At 43.7% G+C, this 21917-nt stretch overlaps 1 protein-coding gene across 1 annotated transcript; it reads left to right on the top strand.

Moving 5' to 3' along the window:
• Positions 1-20870: 20870 nt before the first annotated feature.
• LOC121877505 (receptor-type tyrosine-protein kinase FLT3-like) lies at positions 20871-21800 on the top strand (the record flags this gene model as incomplete). Its single annotated transcript, XM_042383276.1, has 2 exons — positions 20871-21061; positions 21673-21800. Coding segments are annotated over exons 1-2 (319 nt in total), but the record flags the coding sequence as incomplete, so codon positions are not given.
• Between the last annotated feature and the right edge of the window lie 117 nt (positions 21801-21917).

The raw sequence follows: 21917 nt of genomic DNA, 5'->3' as shown, positions 1-21917 counted from the left end.
AGAATGACACAATAGAGAGAAAATGAAGATAATTAATATGACACACAACATCAAGTTATAAATTCTTATTAACGTTATCTGGCTAGATTTAGTCTTGTAATTTTATACCGTTTCTCTTCTTCCCCTCCCCTCCTCTCCTCTCCCCCACCCTCCAACGCATCCTTGCCCCCTACCCCCCTTCCCCCTGCCCCTTCTACCCCCCTACCCTCCTCACACCCCCCCCACCCCACCAAAAAGGTGTATGTAAATTAATTAACCGCATTATTGGTCAGACATAAAGGAACACTGAATAAGGACAGGTCGATATGTTGATTTAGAGGCCTCGCTATATTTTATTATTTGCTGTATGAGTATAAGGTTAGTTTCCAGACGTGCATTATGTTAATTCATCTAAGGAAACGAATAATAACCCGGATTTAGTGCGTGTGTGTGGGAGGGGGGGGGAGTGTGGAGGAGGTGTGGGGGTGGGTGTGTGTTTGATGTTCTTGTGAGACTTTCAGAGAGGTTTAAGTATATAATCAGAGACTTTTAAAATGCCTTTGGGTGTATGTTAGACTTTTAAAGGGCCCTTAGATATGTTAAGGACGTTTGCAAGACTTTAAGTATGTCAAGAAACTTATAAAAGGCCCTTAAATATATCACTTTTAATATACCATTAAGTATATTAAACACTAAAAAAACCTCAGAGTTATATCATAAACTTTTAAAAGACTCTTGGAAGTATCAGAATTTAAAAAAGAAAATAGTCTTCGGGCCGTGAAATCGTAGGCGCGCGGTGACTCCAAGCTTCGACATGTGATGTAAACAGAGGCGAGAGGAGGATGGCCAGGACCCAGACTCAGCAGGAACAGCAATATAAACCCATCCACCACCTTGTTATATTCCCCTCAGCCATTGTCTTCCTCTAAAGTTGTAAACAAACACGAGTTGTAGTCGAGTTCATAAAATCTGACTTACACAGTATAATCGTCCGGGGTTGTATTCTGGGGCCTATTCATGTATACTTCAGAGTGAATTTACATGATCAGATAAAAGGCTGGTGTACAGCGAGGCCCCCAGCAGACCTCCCCAACACGTAAGTCAAGACGCTGTTGTTGTATGTGGAGGGAAGAGAGGGAGGGGGAGGAGAAGTGGGAGAGTGGAGGGGAAGGGGGGAGGGGGGAGGGGTAGAGACGTATGGTAGTGTGTTGCTGTTGCTGTCACTTGTTGCTAGGGACAGCTGTGTTGAGAGGGTGAGCGGTGGAGTGTCTAGAGAACGGAGGGAGTGTCTAGAGAACGGAGGGAGTGTCTAGAGAGCGGAGGGAGTGTCTAGAGAACGGAGGGAGAGTCTAGAGAACGGAGGGAGAGTCTAGAGAACGGAGGGAGAGTCGAGAGAACGGAGGGAGTGTCTAGAGAACGGAGGGCGTGTCTAGAGAACGGAGGGAGAGTCTAGAGAACGGAGGGAGTGTCTAGAGAACGGAGGGCGTGTCTAGAGAACGGAGGGAGAGTCTAGAGAACGGAGGGAGTGTCTAGAGAACGGAGGGAGTGTCTAGAGAACGGAGGGAATTACCAATAGATGTAAAGTTGAGAATTAAGAGAGAAAGGGAACTCCAGAACACATATGAGACAGTATTAAGGGCTGCTGTGTCAAGGGGAGGAGGAGGAGGGGGGTAAGGGTCCTGAAGAAGGGAGTGAGATAGGAACAGGACGCAGAAGAGAAAGAAAGGGAAGAAAAAGGGGGATAAACGAGGGAGGATTTGAGATTACCTTATCTATAGTATCTGTCTTCAATGTATTAAATCCCTTCAATATAATAGGAATTATTTTAAAATGTGCTAATGGGGTTGAATATAATAGGTTAGAGCACTGTTATATATGGTTCATTTATTTATTACATTTTAGGTCATTTTATATAAGTACATGTTGTTACGAACCCCTCCACCCAGCACTACGAACCACGCCATCTATTGTCTTGATCTACCTACCCAGCACCACGAGCAACGCCATCTAGGGACGAGACACGAGTATGACTCGTCTTAGTTACCACTCCGGGGTTTCCCTTCTCCATATCCTGGTTGTTACGTCACTTCCTCCAAGTCTTCTTTGTGAGCTCCAATTCGAGGAGAGAGCACTTGGCTCTGGGAAGTGACCACAGGATCATCTATCCTCTAAACCTACGGCACAGTGACTACCTACCGTCTTCTACACTACTCAGCCTTACTCGTCAGTCATCTCAGCTCCTCACTTAAGTATTTGTAATCTTGTATTGCCTCCCCCACGTCCACTTGCTTCAAAATTGTTTATGTTGTATTAATATGTATATACTGTTAATGTTTAGGTTAAGTATGGTTAAGGGTAATTTATAGGAAGCTGATTATTTTGTTAAGGAATTCATGGTACTTTATTATACACAACGAAAACTCGCATCCTTTGTCTACCCTTTTATAGTCCGATTGTCTTTGTTGTTTTTTTGTTACCTGTTGGGATCTGGGTAGACGTATAACTATATTCTAAATCCCCAACTCATAACAAATGGCGACCGTGACAGGACACGACCTTAAGTACCATATTCCTTCCTCCCTAGTTACTCATTGTTAATTATTCCTCCCAGTCACTTCTGTTCACAATTGCTTTACGGTAGTTTAAAGTTTCCTTCATATGTGTGTGCATATATTGGTATTACCGTACAGTAAGAGTGACAGACGTAGGATATTAGGTTCCAAGTGTCATAAGGCTTACCTGTTATTACACGTGGCAGTCGTGTAGTAAGTCTTGTCGAGTGTAGGGAAGTATCCGGATCTGTTTAATGCCGTACCCTCACTCCAGAGTAGGCTGTTCCATAGTCACTAGTTTAGGGTGAAGTGATATCTTGGGACGCCCCGATCTACCAGGACCCCATAATTATAAAGCCTCAATTATTGTTCTTCTCATTATCTCATTCAGGGTCAATCATACCATTTATCAGGGTTGTTAATCCGGATCTTTATATAAATGCCGTAATACGCCCTTCCTCTTTCAAGTCTCTTATCCTTATCTAAGGATCTTCTCAGAAGAACAATAATCATAAGTGTAATTTCCCTAGGTATAACTTGGTTAGTTTTCGGGACTTTCTGGTTATCCACTGCCGTGATATTTTCTAGGGTTATCCACTTATCTTATCTTTTGACCATTAGTTAATTTATCCTATTTTTCTTAACAATGGCCACCTCAGGTTTTGATCTCCAGGATTTTATTGAAAATCCTTCCGTAGCTAAATTACGTGTTAATATCCTGAAGAAAGAATGGAAAGAAATAGCCAACTATTACAATATCCCATTTTCACAGCAACTGACTAAGGAAATGTTAAAAAATCATGTGATTGAAGTGCTGGTTCAACAAGAAGTTTTAAAAGAATCCGCTGTTGACAGATTAACGCCCATGTCCAAGAAACTTCAACCGCTATCCACCACCCCTCCTCACTCAGAAGTTGCTTCAGGTCTGGCTAGCCCTCAAGAAAAAACACAAAGAGTAGACGCCTTAGAACTAGAACGAGCAAGGTTCGAGTTCCAAATCAAAATGAAAGAACTCGAGTTGGAGCATGATTCGGAACAGGCCAAGTTGGAACATGAGGAAAGGATGGAACAGGCCAAGTTGGAGCAGGCCAAGTTGGAGCAGGAGGTTAGACTGAAAGAACTACAGGTGAGAGAGATAGAAGTCACCTTAACATCGGAGTCTAAATCAAAAGAAGTGGCATTAAAAGAGAAACTAGCTGCTTTTAACCCTGCTACTGATTCTTCCCTTGTTCCCGGGTTTGATGAATCCGATATGGACGGGTCATTTAGGACTTTTGAGAAAATAGCCGGGAAGAATGAGTGGCCCAAGGACCAGTGGGTGTCGGTGTTAGTTCCTAAATTATATGGTAAGGCTCGTAGAGTTTATAACTGTTTAGACCAGACTGATGACTATGATAACGTAAAAAAGAATATCCTCACCTCTTATGCTATCACGCCAGATGGATACCGGCAGAAGTTTCGTAAACTAACCAAACCATTTTCACACACCTTTGTTGAGTTTGCTCAAGAAAAGCTTAGGTTTTTTAAGAAGTGGTTAGAGGCTACAGAGACCTCCACATTTTAAGATTTGTTAAATTTGGTAGTCCTGGAGGAGTGGAAGAGCAAGATACCATTTCACATCTTGAAGCATGTGGAGGAGCGTGGAGAGGTTAATTTAGGGCGTGCTGCTGAGCTGGCTGATGCGTACTCTTTGCTGGTGGAGTCACTGGGCAGTAGAGAGCGTGGTACTTCCCGACATGTTAGGTCCTCCTCTGATGATAACCTTGGGAGCGTGAGTGGTAGGTCGAAAGGTCCCACACCTACCCCCCCTGATGCAACCAAGTTTACTTGTTCTTACTGTAAAAACCCAGGCCATACGATCCAGAATTGTAAACACCCAAAGTGTCGAATTGCTAAAAGTAGTTCCCTGGATCCCAAATCCAAACCAATAGCAACCACCAATGTGGAAAGGCCCCATCAGGATCTCTTCTCTTCATTCACCTATGAGGGCAAAATTTCAATCATAGAGGGGTCTCGTTCTTTCCCTATTCGTATACTACGTGATACTGGCGCAGCACAATCTATCCTCCTGTTTAACGTCATTCCTGATATATCTACCGCAGTTACTAATGAGTGTTCTAATTTCAGATCTCTCATCCCATTCTTCCTATCCTTTACCTAAAGTGCACCTCCAATGTCCCTTGATTACTGGGGAAGTGCAAATAGCCATTAGGAAAGACCCAATGCCTGTGTGCGGCATTCATTTATTATTGGGTAATGACTTGGTAGGAGATCTAGTGGTTCCCAACATAAAGACAGTCGACTCTCCCTTACCTGTCAACTCCACCACTGACCTTAAAGAAACTATTCCTCATCTTTTCCCATCTTGTGCTGTCACCCGGTCACAGAGTGTGCAAAATGGGCCCTCTTCATCTAAAACCACCTCCAATATCTTACTACCCACAGAAGATCTGTACAATAAGACCATTAGTAAGGATGAGCTCATTACAGCCCAACAATCTGATCCATCTTTGTTCAAACAGGTGATGAAAGACCTCAGTGTGGACCATTGTACATCTTCGGCTTACCACCCACAATCCCAAGGTTGCTTGGAACGGTTCCATCAAACTTTCAAATCAATGCTCAAAAAATACTGTATAGAACACCAAAAGGAATGGGATGAAAGCATAGACTTGTTACTCTTTGCCATCAGGGAATGTCCCCAGGAGTCATTGGGTTTCTCCCCGTTCGAGTTACTATATGGGAGACAAATTAGGGGACCCCTTAAAATAGTAAAGGAGCAGTGGTTTGACACTCCATCTATTAAGCCCGCAACAGTTTCCCAATACATTGACACTTTACGGGACAAATTAACTGAAGTCCGAACCATTGCTCAGTCAAACTTAAAAATGGTGAAGTCCCAACCTAAATTAGTTAAAAGATCATTTTCTCCAGGTGACAAAGTGTTACTCTTTCTACCCATTCCAGGCTCTCCCCTTAAAAGCAAGTTTACTGGTCCCTATATAGTTGCTAATAAACTATCTCCTCTCAACTATATAGTCCATACTCCTGATCGCAGAAAAGATTCACAACTTGTTCACATTAATCTCATGAAACTTTACCATTCCAGGCAGTCAGAGGAAGACATCCCAGAGGCTATAAGCCTACCTGTATTACATACGGTTTTGTCAGGGCCGGAGCCGGAGACAGATGACATGGACCTATTGGAGAATTTAGACTTCCCTCTACCTAAAGAGAACCCTGCTAACAGTCACATACTCAACAACTTGGATGAGTATTTTTCTGTTCTGAATCCATCTCAAGCAAAAGATCTCACTAAGTTATTATCAACATTTCCTAAAGTCACGTCAGACCTCCCAGGGTTTGCAATATACTTAAACATGATATTAAGCTAATCTCAGATGATGTACAACCCATTAGGCAATCAGCATATCGACTAAATCCACAAAAAAGAGAGATTATGAAAAAGGAGGTAGATTTTTTGTTAAAACATAACTTAGCTGAGCCTAGTACCTCCCCCTGGGCTTCACCTTGCCTTCTCATTCCAAAACCCGATAGCACTTTTCGTTTCTGTACCGATTATCGTAAAGTGAACCAGGTCACTGTCTCAGACTCCTACCCTTTACCTTTGATTGAAGATATAATAGACAGCATAGGCTGTGCAAAATTTATATCTACGGTGGACATGTTGAAAGGATATTATCAAGTGGGACTCACGGATAGGGCAAAAATAATCTCAGCATTTATAACTCCATTTGGTCTTTTTCAATATTTGGTTATGGCGTTTGGCTTTTCTAATGCTCCGGCCACATTCCAGAGGGCCATCAACTACCTAATTCAGGACCTAGGTGGGAAGTTCGCCTACCTGGATGACCTGGTGGTGGTGTCGGACAGCTGGGACGAACATCTGGTGCGTTTGGAGATACTGTTTGCACGACTGCAAGAGACTGGATTCACCATAAACCTGGCTAAATCTGCTTTTGGCCGGGCCTCAGTGACTTACCTGGGACATGTCGTTGGGCATGGTATGGTGAGACCCAAGGACGCAAACGTTAAAGCCATCTTGTCCTTCCCCACTCCAAGGACGAGGAAGGAACTCGTGCGCTTCCTGGGGATGTGCGGCTACTACCGTCGGTTCTGCAGTAACTTCTCCAGCGTGGCCGGACCCCTCACAGACCTTACCAGTTCTGCGGTCCCTTACATCTGGAACCAGAAGTGCGACCAGTCTTTCCACCGCCTCAAAGCCTTCCTTGCCTCTAAGCCTGTAGTCAACCCCCCTGACTACACCTTGCCCTTCCATCTGCAAATCGACGCTAGTGGTGTCGGAGTTGGGGCTGTGCTCCTACAACCCGACCCAACCACTGATGTCCTTCACCCTGTGGCATATTACTCCGCCAAGTTGAAAAAACATCAGACCAACTACTCGACCATAGAGAAGGAGGCCCTGGCTCTGGTGTTGGCAATAAAGAAGTTTGAATGTTACCTCCAGTCTTGCCCACAAACAACCCTGGTCTTCACCGACCATAACCCACTCACGTTCATCCAAACCAACAAGACCTCCAACCAGCGAATCCTCCGCTGGGCTCTCCTCACCCAGCCCTATAATCTACAAGTCCGGCACATAAAGGGGGTGGACTTCCTGATTGCAGACTCCTTATCCCGAGCTCCAGTAGAAATGCAGCAGCTACTCTCCAGACGCACCAGGTGATCACCTCCTTCGCGCCCGCGCTACAGAGGTCTTTGGAGGAGGGGTGTGTTACGAACCCCTCCACCCAGCACTATGAACCACGCCATCTATTGTCTTGATCTACCTACCCAGCACCACGAGCAACGCCATCTAGGGACGAGACACGAGTATGACTCGTCTTAGTTACCACTCCGGGGTTTCCCTTCTCCATATCCTGGTTGTTGCGTCACTTCCTCCAAGTCTTCTTTGTGAGCTCCAATTCGAGGAGAGAGCACTACACTCTGGGAAGTGACCACAAGATCATCTATCCTCTAGACCTACGGCACAGTGACTACCTACCGTCTTCTACAATACTCAGCCTTACTCGTCAGCCATCTCAGCTCCTCACTTAAGTATTTGTAATCTTGTATTGCCTCCCCCACGTCCACCTTGCTTCACGATTGTTTTATGTTTTATTAATATGTATATACTGTTAATGTTTAGGTTAAGTTTGGTTAAGGGTAATTTATAAGCTGAATATTTTGTTAAGGAATTTATGGTACTTTATTATACACAACGAAAACTCGCATCCTTTGTCTACCCTTTTATAGTCCGATTGTCTTTGTTTTTTTTATAGTTGTTACCTGTTGGGATCTGGGTAGACTTTTAACTATATTCTAAATCCCCAACTCGTAACAGTAGTCTCGCACTGTTTCTCCCATGCCTGACCAGAAACCTCGCTCCTGCACCAGCGGCAGGGTGCGATCTCGCCCCTGTTGCCCAAACTCGTCGTGGCAGGCTCTAGTCAAAGCCTCCTGCAAGTTTGGAGATAACACTGGCACCTCCCTCCATAGATTCTTCCCTTCGGGTCTTCTATGCCAGACAACCTCTTCTCTTACGATCAGGGATTTCCTAGCTCGGTACATCTTGCGGAAGTCATCATTTTGGAGCTTTACCTGTACCTCATCCTCCGGCAGCTCTCCCGCCAACCATCTTCGCAGTTTTGTCATATAGTCCATGCCTTCTTGCTCCTTACGCAGCTGATCCATCGTCCACAGTTCCTTCCTTCCTGCCCCGTTCTCCTCTAGTACATGCATTGCTGTATACTCTTCTTCACTATCTTCCTCCTGTTCCGCCGGGATTCTAGATAGAGTATCCGCCACAATGTTGTTCTTCCCCGGCTTGTACTCTATAGTAAAGTTAAACTGCTCGAGATCCGCATTCCACCTACTTTCCACGGCACCTAGTTTAGCCTTCTCGCGGTGACTGAGTGGGTTGTTATCTATATAGACTGTGAAATGTTTCCCTGCCAAATAATCCCTGAATTTATCCACTACTGCCCATTTGAGTGCTAACATCTCTAACTTACGAGAACTATAGTTGTTCATGTTACGTTCTGATTTCCTCAGGCCCCGACTCGCATAGCACACCGGATGCAACCTGCCATCCTTCCGCTGGGACAGCACCGCACCTAGCCCACGAAAACTTGCATCTGTTTCTAATATAAACTCCTGAGTGAAATCTGGGCAAGCCAACACTGGTGTCTGCGTCACCTTGTCTTTCAGTTTCTCAAAAGCCTGTTGCTGTTCCTCTCTCCATTCACTATCTACCCGATCCTTAGATTTCCCATGCATCAACGCATGCAGTGGAGCAGCTATTTGGGCAAACCCTTTAACAAATTTCCTATAAAATGATGTGAACCCTACAAAAGACCGCACATCTTTCACCGTCTGAGGGACTGGCCAAACTCTTACTACCTTAATCTTCTCAGGATCAGCTGTGATGCCTTCAGCTGACACCTGATATCCTAAATAACTTACTTTTGAAGCCATTATTTCAGACTTTTTAGGTTTAAATCTTAAGTTATTCTCCCTCATCCTGCAAAATAATTCCCTCAATCTGACTATATGCTGATCTATTGTACTTGAAAACACCATCACATCATCAAGGTATACAAGCAATGAGGAGAAAATCTTATCCCCTAAAATCCGCTCCATGTATCTCTGAAAGGTTCCCGGACTATTTGACAATCCCATAGGCAGTCGCCTGTACTCAAAGTGTCCGAAGCTTGTGCTGAAGGCAGTCTTTGGACGGTCTGAAGGTTTTACTTCTATCTGGTGATATCCCGCCGCCAGATCAAACGTTGAGAAAAACTGGGCCCCCGTCAGAGATTCTAGAGTTTCATTTATCCTAGGCAGAGGAAACGCATCGCGTACCGTGACCTTATTAAAGTCACGATAGTCAATGCACAACCTCAGCGTCCCGTTCTTTTTCCTCACTACTACAATGGCGGCAGAGTACGGACTCTCACTATGCTGAATTACTCCCTGATCTAACAGCTGGCTAATGTGCTGCTTCACCTCTGGTACCTGGTTTGGAGGGATCCTCAGATATGGCACCCTAACTGGCCTGTCTGTGGTCACTGGGATCTCATGTTGAACCCCAATAGCCTTTCCTATGGGCTGGCCCTCTCCTTCAAAAATATCACTAAATTCTTCTATTAAACACCTAACTGCACGCTCTTGTTCCTCATTCATTTCCTCCGTGTGCACTTTGACCTCCGTACGGGCATCCGGTTGAACTGTCCTCACATACACCTCTTCATTGATGTCTGCCTCGACTTCCGTCCCAGAAGCCACTTTCCCAATCCGCCAATTGCCCCTCAAGTTCTTACGACTATCAGACAGATTTGCCACCAACACCTGGGTCATGCCTCTCACCACTCTTACAGCTGTCGGCAACACTATCACACCCTCAGGCATCCAACCTTCATACTCCATTGTTAGAGGTTCAATCACTACTTTGTTAGCTACCTGGCTTAATGAGGGAACACATACTGACAGCAACCGAGTACTCCGGGGAGGAATGGTTGGGCTTTTCTTCCTCTCTGTCATACAATACCCCAGGCTGATGGCCTCTATTGCACATAACTGCCTAACCTCATGCAAGCAATTTTCCCACTGAGCGGTGCTCCTGGCTTCCCTGCACAAGTGATACATGTGTGGCCAGATCTCCGCAACCCCCCCCAGCACATTCATCCCCAACAACCCGACATGCGATTGACCCTTACCCTGGGTCTCAATCCCTGGACAAACCAACATCCCCACATCAGTGACTTCCACCCCACATACGACCATAGTGACCCGAATACACCCCACACACAGCACTGGAAACCCTGACGCCCCTTTTACCCTTATTCGAGTGGGCTGCAACACCACGCCTGCAGGCTCCAGCTCCCGACGGTAGAAAAGTTCATCAATTAACGACACTTCTGCCCCAGTATCTGCTAAACCCCACATTTCACGACCCGCTACCAGCACCGAAACCTTAGGACACTCTGCTTTTAGCCTTAAGGTACCTTCTGTCATGATTAAATTTGTCATGCGGACCACGCTTGACCATGGGTCCGCTCTCTCTTGATTCATAACATCGCCGGTGGAATCTATTGGTAAGGCCAGGAACGGTTGGCGGGGACTGCCTGGCCTTGACCATTTCCCGACAGCCAGTTCCGATTGTTAATTCCAACTCGATACTGGCCATTGGCCACGTATCCCCTTGGGACACTCTCTCCTGGTCCGGACCTGTTCGTGCAATTGAAACTGAGGTGGCCCTCTTGTCCACACGCATAGCACATCGGGAGAATCGAGCCTCCAGCCTGCGGTTCGTTCTCTCTTCCTTTAGTCAGCGGTACCTCCTTCAAAGTCTCTCGTTTTTGTTCCGCCTCTCTCAGCCCCGTGGTCCACTCATCTAGACTACGGTCAGGATACTTCTGGATCTCTTCCAATAACCACATACGGCTTTGTTCCTCCTTGAGCCCCCGAGTGATTGCATCTCCCAACAGGGCCTTATCATATTTATGACCATGGTGGTTCAACTCATCGTTTAAATCGTGCATAGCATCATAATATTCAAGAAGCGTCTCATTGCTCCGTTGTTTCCGATTCATCACCTTTTGAATGGCGTCGTACGTGGCCGTCTGCCCGCCGTATTGCTGCTTCAATAACAAGTTAATTCGTCTAGGGTTTCCCAGTCTCTGCGTGCATTGTATACGCGATCTGCCGCAGGCCCCGCAAGATGCCTTATTATGAATTGGATTCGGCTGACTTCGTCTCCGTCTAGCAGCTTGAGGGTTCGGTCAACCTCTCTTAACCACTTCCTTACCTCTATTCCTGGCCTACCGTCGAACTTAGACATGGTCAACCCGGCCCCGAGACTAGTTCCCTCTCTACTATTGTGTCTCCTCATCTCCCACATTGTCTCATCGTGCTGTATTTGATACTGTGTCTTTACCCTATCTAGTGCATCCCCCAACAGAACTAGGTGTTGTTGATGTTCCTTCTCTAACTGTTGCAATTGTGTGTGGTACTTACCCCTTAACTGTTGTACATATACTCCATACTCCCCCCTGATTTGGTTCGCCCATGCCTGACATTCCCCATTGATCTTCCCTTCTAACTGTTCCAATCGTTCCTGGTACTCTCCCCGGATTTTCCCCTCTTGCTTCCCAATACGTTCCACGAACTCTTCTCTCAACTGTACCAAACCCGGGCTGTCTCTCCTTTTCTCCGAGTAACCCCGCACCGTCAACCACAACAAACCCATTCCCACGGCGAGCATGAGTAGAGTTGGGGTCACACACTCTACCGTTTCCATCCACTCCATGATTACGCCCATTATCCCAACCACAGAACTATCAGTCACGACATAAAAATAACTACGCTCTGCTACCATTTGTAACCGGTAGGAATTTACTGGACTTTATTTTCTCGCTTGACTTGGGGTTTATTAAAGATTAATAGATGGTAATGGCAGTGGAAGCGCCCCTTTGAGAAAAATCCCGAACCAGCACAAGAACACTTAAATCTACTAAACAAAATGAATTGTCCGTGACCCGTGGAAGGATAGCGTCTGTGACTGGGATGAATGAGACACACTGTAAAATTTAGACACTTATATTCCCTCCAACACTACAAACACAATCAAATAATGGTACACCAATATGCGCACCTCTTAACTTGAACTTAAAACACTACTCTAGGGAATAAAAGTTACACATGATAAAGAAATTATTAGAAACTCAGGCAACAATAAATTTGAAGTATTAAGAAATGTTGCTTGCACACATGAAACAGGCCTTAAGGGCTTTCAACAAAATTATATCACCCCAATAGATGCACAATTCCTAACCTAACTTAAACACTACTCTGGGGAACAAAGGTTACCTGAGATCGGAATTATAAAGAAAAATTAAATGCATTAAAAGAATTAAATCACAGTATCACTCTGGTTCCACTTAGTGACACAAACATTCAAAAAACAATACTATCAAAATTATTTAAGAAATATTAAACCACACACGTCAAGATAACATCAGTAACTGAGAAATGGTATTAACTACACACAAATATAGTCACTATTATTGATATGTTACTGGGTCCACCAATACTCGTGAACTATGCTCCACCCAACTCAACATACAATACACCTGTAATAAGGGAGACAAAATGTTCCTCTAGGCATCCCCTAGACTCATGGTCTCAGTGTGCGACCCTGTATTACTCAGCTGGCCTCACTTTACCCCCAGTACATCCATGAAACGGAAGGGAGTGAGCAAATCAGACCTTGTACAGTTGAGAGAAGCTTTAGCTTCCCGTTAGCAAGAGGGTTTCACTAAGCTGCTCGAGACATGTGGTGTTGTGAGCCGAGGTAGAGGAGAACTGATGACCCCAACGATCGTCCCGTCATCAGCTGGGCACCCAGACGGCTAGATTCCCTCAAGAGATCCTTTGATACCCCGCTAAACAGTGACAGGCCTACACTGATCGGTCCAATGGCGACAATCGCCACCCTCAATCATCAACGGCAGTCTCAAACAGCAGTCAATCTCTCGCAGTCATCACTCTCGCAGTCAATTTCTCGCAGTCAAGTGGGTTCTGACGGAAACCCTGAAATGAACTCACTGTTAGCTCTTGTTAACTTTACCACTGCCCTATCTAACCCTGTCTGAGATCGAATGAGACTTACTTGTTATACTGCAATAGTGCAACACAGGTGACTAGGCCACGTGACTATTTCTGTGGACGGGCGGGCAGGGATGTCCTGTAGGTCCAATCGCTTTCACGTGACTGAGGACCAGCCAGCGTCGCATCTCTCCAAGGCGCTAGCTTAGGCCTACGTGACATATTTTCCGCCTAAATAATAACTCCTTGGGACACCCGTGACATTATTCAGACTGATAAACGATCTATAATAATTTCAAATTCAATAATAGTCAATTAACTTCATGAATCGCATCATTATTAATTCGGCAAATTACATTTAATATCACTTAGGCCTAGTTCCACAACCTCTCGCTATGTGCAGGGAGTGCTCTCTTCCCTTCGACGACCTTGAAAGCTCAGTATCGCCAATTGCGATGTGTTTGAAATTACTCTGAAATTTCTGAATATTACATATATATATATATATATATATATATATATATATATATATATATATATATATATATATATATATATATATATATATTTTGTTACGAGTTGGGGATTTAGAATATAGTTATACGTCTACCCAGATCCCAACAGGTAACAACAATAAAAAAAAACAAAGACAATCGGACTATAAAAGGGTAGACAAAGGATGCGAGTTTTCGTTGTATATAATAGAGTACCATAAATCCCTTAACAAAATATTCAGCTTATAAATTACCCTTAACCAAACTTAACCTAAACATTAACAGTATACACATATTAATAAACATAAAACAATCTCGAAGCAAGTGGACGTGGGGAAATTAATACAAGATAATAGTACTTAAGTGAGGAGCTGAGATGGCTGACGAGTAAGGCTGAGTATTGTAGAAGACGGTAGGTAATCACTGCACGTAGGTTTAGAGGATAGATGATCCTGTGGTCACTTCCCAGAGCCAAGTGCTCTCTCCTCGAATTGGAGCTGACAAAGAAGACTGAGGAGGTGACGCAACAACCAGGATAGGGAGAAGGGAAACCTCGGAGTGGTAACTAAGACGAGTCATACTCGTGTCTCGTCCCTAGATGGCGTTGCTCGTGGTGCTGGGTAGCTAGATCAGGACAATAGATGGCGTGGTTCGTAGTGCGGGGTGGAGGGGTTCGTAACACACCCCCCCTCCAAAGACCTCCGTAGCGCTGGCGCGAAGGAGGTGATCAACTGGTGCGTCTGGAGAGTAGCTGCTGCATTTCCACCGGAGCTCGGGATAAGGAGTCTGCAATCAGGTTGTCGACCCCCTTTATGTGCCGGACTTGTAGATTATAGGGCTGGGTGAGGAGAGCCCAGCGGAGGATTCGCTGGTTGGAGGTCTTGTTGGTTTGGATGAACGTGAGTGGGTTATGGTCGGTGAAGACTAGGGTTGTTTGTGGGCAAGACTGGAGGTAACATTCAAACTTCTTTATTGCCAACACCAGAGCCAAGGCCTCCTTCTCTATGGTTGAGTAGTTGGTCTGATGTTTTTTCAACTTGGCGGAGTAATATGCCACAGGGTGAAGAACATCAGTGGTTGGGTCGGGTTGTAGGAGCACAGCCCCCACTCCGACACCACTAGCGTCGATTTGCAGATGGAAGGGCGAGGTGTAGTCAGGGGGGTGGACTACAGGCTTGGAGGCAAGGAAGGCTTTGAGGCTGTGGAAAGACTGGTCGCACCTCTGGTTCCAGATGTAAGGGACCGCAGAACTGGTAAGGTCTGTGAGGGGTCCGGCCACGCTGGAGAAGTTACTGCAGAACCGACGGTAGTAGCCGCACATCCCCAGGAAGCGCATGAGTTCCTTCCTCGTCCTTGGAGTGGGGAAGGACAAGATGGCTTTAACGTTTGCGTCCTTGGGTCTCACCATACCATGCCCAACGATATGTCCCAGGTAAGTCACTGAGGCCCGGCCAAAAGCAGATTTAGCCAGGTTTATGGTGAATCCAGTCTCTTGCAGTCGTGCAAACAGTATCTCCAAACGCACCAGATGTTCGTCCCAGCTGTCCGACACCACCACCAGGTCATCCAGGTAGGCGAACGTCCCATCTAGGTCTTGAATCAGGTAATTGATTGCCCTCTGGAATGTGGCTGGAGCATTAGAAAAGCCGAACGCCATAACCAAATATTGAAAAAGACCAAATGAGTTATAAATGCCGGAGATTATTTTTGCTCCATCCGTGAGTCCCACTTGATAATATCCTTTCAATAAGTCCACCGTACTGATAAATTTGGTACAGCCTATGCCGTCTATTATATCTTCAATCAAAGGTAAAGGGTAGGAGCTCCTGAGACAGTGACCTGGTTCACTTTACGATAATCGGTACAGAAACGAAAAGTGCCATCGGGTTTTGGAATGAGAAGGGCAAGGTGAAGCCCAGGGGGAGGTACTAGGCTCAGCTAAGTTATGTTTTAACAAAAAATCTACCTCCCTTTTCATAATCTCTTTTTTTGTGGATTTAGTCGATAGGCTGATTGCCTTAATGGGTTGTACATCATCCGAGATTAGCTTAATATCATGTTTACATATTGCAAAACCCTGGGAGGTCTGATGTGACTTTAGGAAATGTTGATAATAACTTAGTGGAGAGATCTTTTTGCTTGAGATGGATTCAGAACAGAAAAATACTCATCCAAGTTGTTGAGTATGTGACTGTTAGCAGGGTTTTCTTTAGGTAGAGGGAAGTCTAAATTCTCCAATAGGTCCATGTCATCTGTCTCCGGCTCCGGCCCTGATAAAACCGTATGCAATACAGGTAGGCTTATAGCCTCTGGGATGTCTTCCTCTGACTGCCTGGAATGGTAAAGTTTCATGAGATTAATGTGAACAAGTTGTGAATCTTTTTTGCGATCAGGAGTATGGACTATATAGTTGAGGGGAGATAGTTTATTAGCAACTATATAGGGACCAGTAAACTGCTTTTAAGGGAGAGCCTGGAATGGGTAGAAAGAGTAACACTTTGTCACCTGGAGAAAATGATCTTTCAACTAATTTAGGTTGGGACTTCACCATTTTGTCTTGGACTTTTTTTAAGTTTGACTGAGCAATGGTTCGGACTTCAGTTAATTTGTCCCGTAAAGTGTCAATGTATTGGGAAACTGTTGCGGGCTTAATAGATGGAGTGTCAAACCACTGCTTCTTTACTATTTTAAGGGGTCCCCTAATTTGTCTCCCATATAGTAACTCGAACGGGGAGAAACCCAATGACTCCTGGGACATTCCCTGATGGCAAAGAGTAACAAGTCTATGCTTTCATCCCATTCCTTTTGGTGTTCTATACAGTATTTTTTGAGCATTGATTTGAAAGTTTGATGGAACCGTTCCAAGCAACCTTGGGATTGTGGGTGGTAAGCCGAAGATGTACAATGGTCCACACTGAGGTCTTTCATCACCCGTTTGAAAAGATTGCTCGTAAAATTGGTGCCCTGATCGGATTGGATCTCTTTAGGAATGCCCACTGAAGTGAAAAGGTGCAAAAGATGTTTGATTACGTTTTTTGAAGTGATGCTTTTAAGGGGAAAAGCCTCCGGATAACGTGTACTGGTATCCATAACTGTGAGCAGGAATTGATTTCCCTTCTTAGTCTTTTGTAATGGGCCCACACAATCCACAACAATCTTTTCAAATGGTGTAGAAAATACTGGGATGGGCTTAATGGGAGCTGCTGGTATACTTTCATTTGGTTTTCCTACCATTTGACAAATATGACAAGATTATAGGTATTTTGACACATCCTTCCTAAGTCCAGGCCAATAATAGTGTTGGAGGAGCTTTTATATGTTTTCAGGATTCCCAAATGTCCTGAAATACCATCATGGGCAAGGGCAATTAATGCTGGTCTGACTGAGGTGGGAATTACCACTTGATGTATTTCAGACCACGTGTCTAGCTGGGCAAGCTCAGGGGGCCTATAGGCCCTCATCAAAACCCCCCTTCATGATAATAAAACATCGGAAGGGTGTTAAAATCTTTACCCTCAACTGCTGCACATGAAGTTTAGTCAAAGATGGATCAGATTGTTGGGCTTAAACGAGCTCATCCTTACTAATTGTCTTATTGTACAGATCTTCTGTGGGTAGGAAAAATATTAGAGGTGGTTTAGATGAAGAGGGCTCCATTTCGCACACTCTGTGACCGGGTGACAGCACAAGATGGGAAAAGATGAGGAATAGTTTCTTTAAGGTCAGTGGTGGAGTTGACAGGTAAGGGAGAGTCGACTGTCTTTATGTTAGGAACCACAAGATCTCCTACCAAGTCATTACCCAATAATAAATGAATGCCGCACACAGGCATTGGGTCTTTCCTTATGGCTATTTGCACTTCCCCAGTAATCAAGGGACATTGGAGGTGCACTTTAGCTAAAGGATAGGAAGAATGGGATGAGAGATCCGAAATTAGAACACTCTCATTAGTAAATGCGGTAGATATATCAAGAATGACGTTAAACAGGAGGATAGATTGTGCTGCGCCCGTATCACGTAGTATACGAATAGGGAAAGAACGAGACCCCTCTATGATTGAAATTTTTCCCTTATAGGTGAATGAAGAGAAGAGATCCTGATGGGGCCTTTCCACATTGGTGGTTGCTATTGGTTTGGATTTGGGATCCAGGGAACTACTTTTTAGCAGTTCGACACTTTGGGTGTTTACAAGACTGGATCGTATGGCCTGGGTTTTACAGTAAGAACAATAAAACTTGGTTGCATCGGGGGGAGTAGGTGTGGACCTTTTCGACCTACCACTCACGTTCCCAAGGTTATCATCAGAGGAGTATCTCAATATGTCCGGGCAATTACGTTCTCTTACTGCCCAGTGACTCCACCAACAAAGCGTACGCATCAGCCAGCTCCAGCAGCACGCCCTCCTAAATTAACCTTCCACGCTCCTCCGTTACGCTTCAAGATGTGAAAATGGTATCTGTTTTCCACCTCCAGGACTACCAAATTTAACAAATCCTGAAATGTGGAGGCCCCTGTAGCCTCTAACCACTTCTTAAAAACCTAAGCTTTCTGAGCAAACTCAACAAAGGTGTGGGAAAATGGTCGGTTATTTACGAAACTTGCCGGTATCCATCTGGCGTGATAGCATAAGAGGTGAGGATATTCTCTTTTTACGTTATCATAGTCATCAGTCTGGTCTAAACAGTTATAAACTCTACGAGCCTTACCATATAATTTAGGAACTAACACTGACACCCACTGGTCCTTTGGCCACTCATTCTTCCCGGCTATTTTCTCAAAAGTCCTAAATGACCCGTCCATATCGGATTCATCAAACCCGGGAACAAGGGAAGAAGCAGTAGCAGGGTTAAAAGCAGCTAGTTTCTCTTAATGCCACTTCTTTTGATCTAAACTCCGATGTTAAGGTGACTTCTATCTCTCTTACCTGTAGTTCTTTCAGTCTAACCTCCTGCTCCAACTTGGCCCGTTCCATCATTTCCTCATGCTCCAACTTATGCTCCAACTTGGCCTGTTCCAACTTGGCCTGTTCCGACCTTTCTTCAGGCTCCAACTTGGCCTGCTGCTCCAACTTGGCCTGTTCCAACTCGAGTTCTTTCATTTTGATTTGGAACTCGAACCTAGCTCGTTCTAGTTCCAAGGCGTCTATTCGTTGTGTTTTTTCTTGAGGGCTAGCCAGACCTGAAGCAACTTCGGAGTGAGGAGGGGTGGTGGATAGTGGTTGAAGTTTCTTGGACATGGGCGTTAATCTGTCAACAGCGGATTCTTTTAAAACTTCATGTTGAACCAGCACTTCAATCACATGATTTTTTAACATTTCCTTTGTCAGTTGCTGTGAAAATGGGATATTATAATAGTTGGCTATTTCTTTCCATTCTTTCTTCAGGATATTAACACGTAATTTAGCTACGGAAGGATTTTCAATAAAATCCTGGAGATCAAAACCTGAGGTGGCCATTGTTAAGAAAAATAGGATAAATTAACTAATGGTCAAAAGATAAGATAAGTGGATTGCCCTAGAAAATATCACGGCAGTGGACAACCAGAAAGTCCCGGAAACTAACCAAGTTATACCTAGGGAAATTACACTTATGATTATTGTTCTTCTGAGAAGATCCTTAGATAAGGATAAGAGACTTGAAAGAGGTAGGGCGTATTACAGCATAAATATAAAGATCCGGATTAACAACCCTGATATACTTGAAAGAGGTAGGGCGTATTACGGCATTAATATAAAGATCCGGATTAACAACCCTGATAAATGGTATGATTGACCCTGAATGAGATAATGAGAAGAACAATAATTGAGGCTTTATAATTATGGGGTCCTGGTAGAGCGTGGCGTCCCAAGATATCACTTCACCGTAAACTAGTGACTATGGAACAACCTACTCTGGAGTGTGGGTACGGCATTAAACAGATCCGGATTCTTCCCAACACTCGATAAGACTTACTACACGACTGCCACGTGTAATAACAGGTAAGCCTTATGACACTTGGAACCTAATATCCTACGTCTGTCACTCTTACTATACGATAATACCAATATATGCACACACATATGAAGGAAACTTTAAACTACCGTAAAGCAATTGTGAACAGAAGTGACTGGGAGGAATAATTAACACTGAGTAACAAGGGAGGAAGGAATATGGTACTTAAGGTCGTATCCTGTCACGGTCGCCATTTGTTACGAGTTGGGGATTTAGAATATAGTTATACGTCTACCCAGATCCCAACAGGTAACAACAATAAAAAAACAAAGACAATCGGACTATAAAAGGGTAGACAAAGGATGCGAGTTTTCGTTGTATATAATAGAGTACCATAAATCCCTTAACAAAATATTCAGCTTATAAATTACCCTTAACCAAACTTAACCTAAACATTAACAGTATATACATATTAATAAACATAAAACAATCTCGAAGCAAGTGGACGTGGGGAAATTAATACAAGATAATAGTACTTAAGTGAGGAGCTGAGATGGCTGACGAGTAAGGCTGAGTATTGTAGAAGACGGTAGGTAGTCACTGCACGTAGGTTTAGAGGATAGATGATCCTGTGGTCACTTCCCAGAGCCAAGTCTCTCTCCTCGAATTGGAGCTGACAAAGAAGACTGAGGAGGTGACGCAACAACCAGGATAGGGAGAAGGGAAACCTCGGAGTGGTAACTAAGACGAGTCATACTCGTGTCTCGTCCCTAGATGGCGTTGCTCGTGGTGCTGGGTAGCTAGATCAGGACAATAGATGGCGTGGTTCGTAGTGCGGGGTGGAGGGGTTCGTAACAATATATATATATATATATATATATATATATATATATATATATATATATATATATATATATATATATATATATAACTTTTCCCATATACACGAGATACATGGATAAAATAATTACGAGCTAGATCTTGAAAATAACATAAATATGAGTACAAGGCGTAACATTTATTAGACGTTGATGAAGTTGATTTTAAAAATGGGGGCATGAAGGTTTGCTAAAACAAAAGGTGGGGATGTGAAAAAATGGAACCACTGATTTAAAGGCAGGGAGAATTTAGTATGAAAAATATTGCTTAATTTCATTCTTGTGGAACATTTTTTTTTGCTAGATTTTGAGATTGTATATTTTTTCATAGATTTAATTTTGTCAAGATGTTAATTAACATAATGATCAATTTATCACGTTTTCTTCAAGGATTTAATGCCCATTAAATGGATGGCGGAGGAAGCTATTCGTGAAGGTGTCTTCAGTGTTCAAAGTGATATTTGGGCTTATGGCGTCACCTTGTGGGAAATCTTCTCCCTGGGCGGCATACCATATCCTGGGAGGCCTGTCAACAGTGACTTTCTTCGGCAAATCGAGGATGGATATCGGATGAAGAAGCCAAAATATGCTACCCCTGAAATGTGAGTATATTGGCTGATATTGATAAGCTTCTCACTTTTACTTGTTTAAGCATTTTAATGATATTTATACATATATTATGAAAGTCTTTCATGAGTGCAAAGATTCATATGTAGGACTTGTATACTTATTACATGTAATATCAATAATACACCTCTAAAGCTTATGATTGTGGAAAAGTATAAAGTGAATCCCAGTGTGGATACAGTACACTGCAACCTATCCTTTGGTACACAAAGCGGCACCATGGCCGTCACTGCATTCAAATGATTAATTGATTGATTTAAACAGTTTATTTAGCCAGAAAAACACAGATATAGTGTCGATAATAAAAACAATATTAACATGGCTGAGCCAGTTGAGAGCCAGAGCTCTCTTGTAGGCACCTGATATATACTGTACATTTACCTCAAGGAAGTATTATGTAATATTTAGGATCATTTATATTATAAGTATATACATACGTTACAGTGGAATTGAAAACCATAAATATAATGAGGGAAGCAGTACAACATGGGTTGTATTAAGGTTGAACAAGAGGACAGAGGTGTCAGGATTATGTTTAGTTCGTTTTCAATTCCCCTACTTTGTAAAGTTAGGTACCTATTTATAGGTGGGTTGACTGGGAGTGCTTTAGAATCGATTCAGAGACCCTTAGGACTGGAGGCAAGTGTTTTGAATGTAAGCTTTACTCAGAAACCCATAAAATCTATGCGACCCGTTCTCACAATTCTTCTAACGGTACAGATAAGGCAATAGGAATAAAATAACATGATATTGAGTAAAAAATAAAGAAATCTAATTAAAGTAAATATATCAAAGGAGTTGTGCAATGATGTTTCATGAATGAAACGTCCA

Source organism: Homarus americanus, unplaced genomic scaffold (assembly GCF_018991925.1).
Source record: "Homarus americanus isolate GMGI-L3 unplaced genomic scaffold, GMGI_Hamer_2.0 scaffold25941, whole genome shotgun sequence".
Lineage (NCBI taxonomy): Eukaryota > Metazoa > Arthropoda > Malacostraca > Decapoda > Nephropidae > Homarus > Homarus americanus.
Note: the sequence above shows the minus strand (reverse complement) of the source record. Positions and strands in the feature narration are given on the sequence as shown.